This window comes from Neolamprologus multifasciatus, chromosome 16, assembly GCF_963576455.1.
Source record: "Neolamprologus multifasciatus chromosome 16, fNeoMul1.2, whole genome shotgun sequence".
Lineage (NCBI taxonomy): Eukaryota > Metazoa > Chordata > Actinopteri > Cichliformes > Cichlidae > Neolamprologus > Neolamprologus multifasciatus.
The window spans coordinates 33766522-33776661 of NC_140454.1; the positions used below are offsets into that span (position 1 = coordinate 33766522).

Here is a 10140-nt window from a genome sequence, read left to right on the forward strand (position 1 = left end):
TATTCTCACATAAGTAACTGTAAAAAGGCGAACTGGTTAAGTTATAGTTGGCCAAACTTGTTTGAAGAAGTTCCCACACGACTTTGGGAATATAACCAAGATTTACGAGGTGAGTGTGAAGCAACATTAAAGTTTTCCTTCATCGTTATATATAGACACGCACTCCATCCACCCGACAGCACAATACCCCCCTCCTGTGTCTTAATACTACATAGCAACAACGATTTGACGAGCTTTTAATGAAACTCTGGGCCAAGTTTAATGGTTAAAGTCGCTCTCTGTGCACAGGAAACTCGTATTTGTGATTTTGTTGGGGGGTGTTTGTCTCTTCTTGTACTGATTTACAGATTCGGACTTTACGGTATTTGGGGTTTAAACCAGATTTTCTTTTAAATATCACTCACTCCTGCGTTGCATCCAGAGAAGACATGCAGTATCACTGCATTCACGTTTGTTATTTATTTGGTTTTAACCGCTTAAATTTCGCTCTTCAGTCAAGTGTAGCGACCCAAATAGACTGCGTTAGTGCGCACGCGCGGTTACGTCTACAGCTTCCTCTTTCCTAGAACTGGTTGTACTGGAGTCCAGTTATACTAGTTTCTTTGTCACGGACTGTTTTTGTTCTTAAAGAGGATTTCGGTGAGTTTCTGACTAATTTTTTCTCTTTGTGGAGCCGAGCGCTGCTCGCAGTAGTTCAGTTTACTGCGACACTGCGGAAGGAAAATGGATTATAGTTAGCAGCAAGCTAGCACTGCCCCAGTGTTATTGTGTTATCTGAAGTCAGATATCCAGAGTTGGCTCGCTCGTCTTTGATAAATATAGACAGTCACAGCTTGCCCTTTTTGGGGTGATATTTATAATAGGTACAGAGTAAAGTGTTGTTTTTATAGATTCGTGTCATGACAATGAACGAAGGTAGACAAATGTCCTCGTATGGTGCTGTGTATGCACTGCTGCTCGTACATTTAGCACGCATGGTGACGTGGACGATGCTAATAACGGTGGTTACCGCTAACATTTATGGTAAATAGCATTGTTGTTTATACCTGTACGAGTATATGTGCGTGTATACATCCCCAGGGGTGAAGGCTCATACCAGCCTCTGCCCTTCCCTCCCAAACAAATAATGGGGGTGGCTAACATCTGGCTTGTTGCACGTTGCGCTCCCACATGCACACAACATTTGTATGATTCATGCAGATTTGATTATGCATGGGTGGAGCTGTGCGGACGGATCCGATTGGAGTTATTTCCATTGTTGTTTCCTCACACTGAGCTCATTTGTGTTTGTCTTGCAGAGTGTTTTTATGAGTAATCAAAGGCAGCAGAAGCCTACGCTAACAGGCCAGCGTTTCAAAACTCGGAAAAGAGGTGAGAAAGCGCCAAGCATCAGTTTGTTTTGGTCACATTAAACACAGGTGGTTTCATCAGGATATACAGATCACGCCCGCCTGTCCTCCCCGTAGCTTTTCATGCTACCAGCAATGGAAAAGCACAGATTGTGAAATCCAGGATTGATGCCAATCTTGATGCCATAATTAAAACAAAAAATCTTGCAGATAACCAATGACAATTTTCAGTTTTGATTCAATTCTATTCTATTTTATTTATATAGCACCAAATCTCAACCATCTAGTCTTTGACTTACAAATATTGTCAATTACAATAATGCTTTTAATGTTTTTAATCTTTTAAATCTCTGCCAAACTTTTGTAACTGGGAACAAATACTTAATATGAAAAAAATATATGTAGTATTTAAAAAACATTTGGCTCTTCATCATGCCAAAAATCTGAACTATCTGAGTCCCCCCTTTTTTCTTTTTTTAAATGAAATCTAAGTTCAGCTTCACTAGCCACACCCACACTGCCAGATCTGCTGAACCAAGAAATTATTTAATGGATTGCATTTATATAGTTTTAACTTTTCATTTCAAGACCCTCAAAGCGCTTCACAATTCCATGATTCATTCACTCTCACATTCACACACTGGTGGAGGCAGCTACATGTAGCCACAGCTGCCCTGACAGAAGCGAGGCAATCAGCCCCTCTGGCCGTCACCAGTAGGTGAAGTGTCTTGCCCAAGGACACAACGACCGAGACTGTCCGAGCCGGGGCTCGAACCGGCAACCTTCCGATTACAAGACGAACTCCCAACTCTTGAGCCACGATCGCCTACCACCCATTTAAATAGAAGCTGTCTGGTAAGTGAAGCAGGCTTAAATAAAAGCACATCATGCCATGAGCTAAAGAAACAGCTGAAAAACAAAGTCGCTGACATCTATCAGGCTGGAAAAGGTTACAGAGACGTTTGTAAGGCTCTGGGACTCAAGTGAATCACAGTGAGAGCCATCAGCGACGTGAAGAAAACCTGGAACCGTGGTGAACCTTCACAGGAGCAACCGGCCTACCAAAATGGCTCCAAGAGCACATAAGCGATTTATCCAGGAGGTCACAGACAAACCCAGAACAACATCTAAAGAACTGCAGGCCTCACTTGGTTCAGTTACATCTGATGTAAAACTGAAGCTGTTTTTATGGCTGAGCAGACGTGGTGCGTTCGCTGTCTGCTCTAATCTGAGGACTGCCCAGATGCCTGCAGAGAGCTCTCTTGTGAGACTGAGGCAGTTTACAAAGTACGTGGTAAAACCAGTTTGTGAAGTTATAACAAACAAAGAGTTGAAGTGAAACAGCGTTAAAAACAATGAAAAGGTCACTGCAGCCACCATCTCTGCTTTTCATGCTTTATTTTTTTGGCCTTTGAAGTTTTTTCATGGCCCTCCCGTTTTGGGTGAACTCTGGTTTTACTCCTTGCTCTGTTCCATCACACTTACGTCACTTAGTTGCTTACGTCATCCAGTCCTCCAGGATCTCGGATGACTGCACAGGCGCACATCTGGGGTGGGTGAAAACCCCTCTCCCCCTCTGTCCTCTCAGAATCATGTTTGCGGGTGGAGACATTTGCGGGACCATAAAACCGGCCTAACACAGCATTTCACAAAAACAACGTCATACCAACAGTCAGGCATGGTGGTGGAAGTGTGATGGCATGGGGCTGCTTTGCTACTTCAGGACCTGCTCAACTGATGGAACCACGAGTTCTGCTCTTTACCAGAAAGTCCTGAACGATTACATTCAGCCACTACTTCATGCCCTCAAGCACATTTGTGTTATACACCAGGACAATGATTGAAAACGCACCAACAAGTCCAAATAGCTCGAAAAAAGTTTTTTTTTTACAGCCTCCAGCTAGAGAGAGAAATATATTTTTAAAAATGTCTGTCTGTTATTTATTGACTCCAAATTTGTTGTGGATTTAAGTTAGACATACTTTTTAAAGTAAGTTATCTCAATAGTGGGAGTTAAATTATGGAACAGTCTAACATAAGAAATAAAAGAAAGTAACAACATATACCAGTTTAAACTAAAATATAAAAACTAATTTAAGAATGAAGAAAATTGGGTTAACCCAGGACGGTAATTGGGATGTTTTGGTTTATTTGTTTCAGTATTTGTGAATCTGCTAATTTACATATTCTGACTTTTATTATATGAAAGTAACCATATTGTGATGATTTTTGTTTTGCTTTTGTTTCACTGTTTGTTTGTTTAAGACTAAAAGAAAACTAAATGAATGAGATGTAAAATTTGTGGGGGTATACAAACAAGTGTATACTTCTGCCTACTCCCTTTCAAACAAAATAATGAAACGATATCACGAAATGATGCTGAATGTTTACATTTGAAATAAGAATGAACTGAACTAATTTGTCTTTTTGTTCGTTTTGCACAGATGAAAAGGAGAGGTTTGACCCTTCCCAGTTTCAGGAGAGCATCGTACAGGGTCTGAACCAAACTGGCACTGATTTGGAAGCTGTCGCAAAGTTCCTTGATGCCTCTGGTGCAAAGCTTGACTACCGACGCTATGCCGAGACTTTGTTCGACATCCTGGTGGCTGGTGGAATGCTGGGTGAGTTGCAGGATTGGCATTTCTTTAAACTTTGCAAAAACATTTTTAAACTTTGCATTATACCATGGTAATAAAATTTGTCCCTCAGTCGAGCGCTCTCTGGGTCTTCAGGTTAATACTGGCGTGCATAAGTGTCCCCCCCTGTTTTTGTATTGATGTCGATACAGTGATCAGCAGAGGTGAAACGTGAAGTGCCTAAGACATGAATGTTTCATTTCAGCCCCCGGGGGTACGCTGTCAGACGACATGACCTGTACAGAGTTCTGTCTCTTCAAAGCACAAGAGGACATGGAGACCATGCAGGCATATGCACAGGTGAATACCACTGTGTTCAGTTCACGTTTTAATATCCATATATTTTTATGGATAATAAAGCAATTTTCCCCCCTTTAGGTCTTTAACAAGCTCATTAGGCGCTACAAATACTTGGAGAAGGGATTTGAAGAGGAGATCAAAAAGGTTTGTTTCTCTGCATAGCCAGGTCACGACCCCTGACCGGGTCGTGACTGAAATCTTGAGCAGTTTGTTTCAGTTTAAAATATAAAGAGTACAGATTTGCCTCTGCTGTGGTTCAGCCTGCACGTTTACTGTTTTACAGCTGCTGCTGTTTCTCAAGGGTTTCACAGAGTCTGAGCGCAACAAGCTGGCCATGCTAACAGGGATTCTGCTGGCCAACGGGAACATCTCTGCATCCATTCTCAGCAGCCTCTTCAATGAGAATTTGGTCAAAGAAGGTACTCGGCGTTAATACTCGGTCTGTGTGCAGAATTATGTTCACGGTTTCTCTCCCCGATCCACCATTTATCAGACATTTTAAGGACCTGTACACACTCAGCGCACTGTTTGCTTTATCTGGACAGCCTGAATGCTTTGCAGGTATTAATGTAGAAGTAGCAGAGGGATGGGCAGTCATGCAAACGAGTGTTGACAGTATGTAGGCTTTCATTTCAGTCAGAGACTTTGGAAAAGCCTTTGATGCCTGCAGACGTGTCTGTTTTCAGCTGCTGGGATTAATCAGGGGAAAAAATGCTGCAGAAATCTCACATTTTGCTCATTCAGCAGGGCCGAAACGACGCTCAATGAGTGGAACTAAATTATTAAACTTAATATTAAACATTGTCACTGCAATGTTATCCTCCCATTTGAGTTGTGGAAGTTGTTCTTTCTCTCGTCATTTACTTGCCATCAGTCACATTTGAATCCATTTTCTACCTTTTTTTCCTGAAAGAAAGTCAGCGATGGGAAGTCGAGTGTTTAAAATAACTGAACGCACAAAGAAAACATTTGGGGAATCTCCATTAAAGCAGCTGGTGTCAAACATCTGCTTCAGGACTGTTTGCTCCATTCTTTGTTTACAAATATAGTTAAATTATAAAATATATTCTAAAAGGGGTAAAGTTATTGTAATTGGTCACACAGTGGACTTAAAGTAGAAAACAAGCAGGCTACACACAGAGATACCTAACGTCTGTCCCTCTGACACAGAGTTTGCTGATAGCAGCTGCGTGGTCAGTGATACTAGAAAGATGCGCCTGCGTTACGTTACTACATTTTACACGTGCATGAAGTGAAGGCTTAATATTTTCCATTCACAGCCCCTCTAAGGAAAAGGGAATTTTAAAAGAAGCTTCAGAGTAATGGAGTAAAGGTAATTTCTGTGCAAATAAGTGCTCTTGTTACATGCTAGTATTATTAATGTGTAATGCAGTAAAAGGTGCAGATGGTGCTGTGAAGTTTTGCTTTGAGTGGGCGTTGTCAGCCGGTTGTCTCTGTTGTACCAGAAGAAGAGATTAAGCACAAACACAACAGCTAATAAAAGTGATCAGTTAATCCGTCAGCATCCACTGCTGCGCTCTTTGAAAGGACCCGACGGATGGTGATGGTTTTACCTTTTTGATCATCATACACTTTCATTTATTTATCTTGATGCAGATGTTTATTTGATTTACCCGTTGGTCCAAACTTGAATGTTTTCTTGTTTGTGGCATTTTTCCAGTTAAGAGCCTCGGTGTTGTGTTTACCAGCGGATTACTTTGTCTTTCTTTATCCTGGCAGGTCTGTCAGTAACAGCTGACTCACATTTCTGTGCATTTGTTCAGGTGTTTCGCCTTGCTTTGCTGTAAAACTCTTCAAATCCTGGCTCTCTGAAAAGGACATCAACTCGGTTGCTGCCAGTCTTCGAAAGGTTGGCATGGACAACAGGCTTATGGTGAGAACGACATCTTCGCTACAACATCTCTACGAGGCTTAGGCTCAGCGGCGTTTCCCCATGCCGCTCAGCGGCCTGTCTGCGTGTTCTAAATATGACTGCTTAATTACGGCTCTGCATAAATTGAATAGTTTCAAACTATTGTGGCAGTCGCAGCAGCTACTGCACCAAAGACCTCCTAATTGCTGATGAAGGCTTGTTCGGATGAATGGGGTCTGCTTCAATGTTTGATTATGTAAATTTGCAGGAACTTTTCCCAGCCAACAAGCGGAGTTGCGAGCACTTCTCCAAGTACTTCACAGACGCCGGGCTCAAGGAGATTTCCGACTTTGCCAGGAACCAGCAGTCCATAGGTGCTCGCAAAGAGCTGCAGAAGGAGCTTGAGGATCTGATGTCACGTGGAGAGCCCCTCAAAGACGTAAGTGTTCGTGGTTTTCCATCTTCTTTTACACAGACTCGCTCCTCGCAGCACACCGCTGTGTAGTAGCACTTAAGATTGCTTTCTGCTTGACCTGTCACCCTTTTGTCTTGAGGAATGGTGAGGAAACGGATGCAGTGGATCAATGGCAAATTCCTGAAATCCACTCAGCCTGAACATATTATCTGCTCCCGCCAACCTCAGTACCCTGACAGGGTGCTCGTAGGTAATGTCGGCCGTGGTTGCTCTGCATCGCCAGTAACGTTTGTTCCGTCTCTTGGCTTGGATCTTATAGATCATTGCTTACGTCCGAGAGGAAATCAAGAAGAACAACATCTCTGAGCAGACGATGATCGGACTAATTTGGTCCAGCGTGATGAGCTCGGTGGAGTGGAACAAGAAGGAGGAGCTCGTGACGGAACAAGCCATCAAACACTTAAAGGTGACACCTGCGTCTTCATCTTCTTCTCTCCCACGGCAGTTATGACACGATCCGAGAGAGCTAAAGAAACGTACGGGTGTCACTCTTAAATTATGCCTCAGAGATGTTAGAAAACCCGCGCTGCTGTAGGCTTTGAACTCGGCAGAGAAGATAATTGATTTAGTAAGGCAAAAATCAGAAGCATCTCCCCCTCGCACTCTTTCACAGTGGTAAAACTCTTACTCCAGCTTTCCCCTGGTTTCCATCCTCAGCAATACAGCCCGCTGTTGAAGGCTTTTACCTCCCAGGGCCTCTCCGAGCTCACGCTGCTGCTGAAGATCCAGGAGTACTGTTATGACAACATCCACTTCATGAAGGCCTTTCAGAAGATTGTCGTACTGCTCTACAAAGGTGAGTTAATTATGCCCACAAGGCTCCTGTTCCCACCTTCACATTTTGGGGAGAAAGAAGTTGACTTTGCGGCAGGAAGCGACGCAGGCTTGTGCGACTGATGCCAGATGGCCAGAGATCATAGCCAAAACTTTGCCTTGATTGATGTCATCAACCTGCCTGGTGACATTTGTTTTCCCGGCACCTGCGGACGCATCTGTGCTGTTGGCATCGAGTTGAAATGATTTCTTTTTCTGTTTTACGTTCTTGTTTTTATTAGAGATGGCACGATACCACTTTTTTATGTCCGATACCGATACCGATATCATAAATTTGGATATCTGCCGATACCGATATGAATCCGATATAGTGTGTTTTTTAATCAATAAAACTGTTTTTTTAATATCTTGCTGCTTTTTGTATAAGTTCATACTCAAGTTAAAAAACAACAACAACACTAAAGCTATTCTGTTATACCTGTATGTAAAAAAAACAAACAAAAAAAAACACACTGCACCCAAAATATTTCATAGATCAGCAACACTGATCAATCTAATAAAGTTAAACCTGCTCCATCCTCCCTATTCTGGTATTTTAAAGAGTACTTAGCAGAAATATTAAGCAACCTAACTAATAGGGTTGCAAACTCCCAGCAAAAGAAAATAGGGAACCACCCTCCACCTCATCATGCTTAATCAATGTAATCAACTTTAATTTGATGCAGGGTGAAAAAAATTCACAGAAATAAATTATTTTTCAAGAATAATTAAATAGATTCAACATCTTTCTTCAACAGAATTGCAGACTGCACAGATGGTACCTTCCCAAAGGAAAAAGTACTACTACTAAAAAGTACTAGGGTATATTAGACTTAACAGTTACTATATACAGTAATGGACTTCTATACATTTTACATCAGATTAAAACTTTGGGTGTAAGATTCAGATAATTATTAAATAATTAAAAGCTCGACATTTTAAATGAGAATAAGAAAGAAAAGTATGTCTTTGTGCCCCCTTTTGCCTGTTCATGCCCTATCGGCCCCCCTGGCTACACTTTGCTAGATCCGCCCCTGCACAGTTACCAGCCGTCAGCTACGTAGAAAAAGATCCTGGTGTAGAAAGTAATATTAAATAAATTCTAACAACAGCTTATCAAGCTTAATAGTGCTGCTGTTGTTCAGCCGCTGGTTTCCTCTTTCTGGTGAGAAGTGGGCCAAAAACAAACAAGAGAGACGATCAGCTGATCATTGATCTGTTTCACGATTGAAGCAGCAGCAGGAGAGAGAGAGAGAGAGAGAGAAAGGCAGTTGCTCTATATATCGGTTGTTAAGCTTAACGTGGGAATGCTTTACAAACATTCAGAGATGAACTTGCACACTTGCTTTACTTCTCTCTGAGATAACTTCCTCGGAGATGAAATGTTTGCTAGCAGGCTACAAATACACACAGCCGCTCTATCACGTGACCACACTGCTCCGGCTCGCCATGTCGCCAGGTTTTGTGAGGTGCTTTTTTGATATTTAATGGATCGGATTACATTTTTTATTTCTCTCCGATATCCGATCCAGTAATTTAGGTCAGTATCGGACCGATACCGATACGTAATATCGGATCGGTCCATCTCTAGTTTTTATCTTTGTGTGTTTTTTTTTTTTCTCCCAGCCGATGTCTTGAGCGAGGAGGCAATTCTGAAGTGGTACAACGAAGCCCACCAAGCTAAAGGAAAAAGCGTTTTCCTCGAGCAGATGAAAAAGTTTGTTGAATGGCTCAAGAACGCAGAGGAAGGTAAGCACCTCGTTTCTGTCTGCCACTGATGGGAGATGCCCCAAAGCGCGCCTCGTGTTTATGGTCTCTCCAAATGTTAGTAACTAAATGCACGTCGAGTTTATGCGTCTGGTGACGGATGTTTCCTTTCCTTCAGAGTCCGAGTCGGAGGAGGAGGATGCAGACTGAAGACCTCTGCCTATAAAACCATCGAAATTTGTATTTTTAATCAGATGCAGTACAAGGATTTATAACAGACGCCTGTTCTCTAGTTCTTTCTTTTTCTATTCTCTACCTCTTCATATCTAGTTCGACTGTAATGTAAGGGCTTTAATGGGGTTGTTTTTTTTTTGATGCTCGTATTCTTCAAACTCCTTCAGGAGCCAATCAGAGTGCCACATTTAGCTGATCGACTGAAACCTCTGTCATGTGACAAAGCAGAGCGTTTTGGTTTTTTTAAACATGATACCCTTTAAAATTCGACCATGTGAAGGCGTGTTTCAGTCTTTGTGTTTGATCGCTCTTATTCGGTCCTCTGAAGTGAAAACTGTTGATTTGCGTCTCAGATATGTGACAACTTTGAATTTGTTGCCAGTTTTTAAGATTCTTTATCCATTATTGTTAATGGAGCCGTGTCATCATAAACAGCAAATGAACTTTGATTTTTCCATACATCATGTGTAACAAGCACGCTAGCTTTGTAGGGTTTTTCCCCTTTATCGCACATTTTCAAATAAATGGTTTTCATTACTGCCGTATCCGTTCATGTGGAGTTGAAGGTGAATTAAAGGAGCAATTAGAAGATGTGTATGTACACAGATTAACATGGAAAAGTAGAAACTGAGCTCTTGCGTTTGAGATCGCACTAAAGTTTTCACTGTTTGATCTCGGCTGGCCTTATCTAATCATGCAATCAAGAACGGCTGGCTGCCATGCGTGACCCGAGCTGCAAACAAAGCTCTCTCT

General features: G+C 42.0%; 1 protein-coding gene across 1 annotated transcript; it reads left to right on the plus strand.

Annotated features, from left to right (window-relative positions):
- The first annotated feature begins 488 nt into the window (after nt 1-488).
- On the plus strand, nt 489-9932 carry LOC146501146 (eIF5-mimic protein 2-A-like). The gene is made up of 12 exons (XM_085136453.1): nt 489-639; nt 1299-1371; nt 3794-3970; nt 4191-4285; nt 4364-4429; nt 4569-4704; nt 6070-6179; nt 6427-6597; nt 6893-7039; nt 7291-7429; nt 9073-9195; nt 9332-9932. Exons 2-12 carry the CDS (start codon nt 1308-1310, stop codon nt 9361-9363), a joined length of 1260 nt encoding a protein of 419 aa, XP_084992579.1. The 5' UTR covers nt 489-639; nt 1299-1307; the 3' UTR covers nt 9364-9932.
- The last annotated feature ends 208 nt before the right edge of the window (nt 9933-10140 follow it).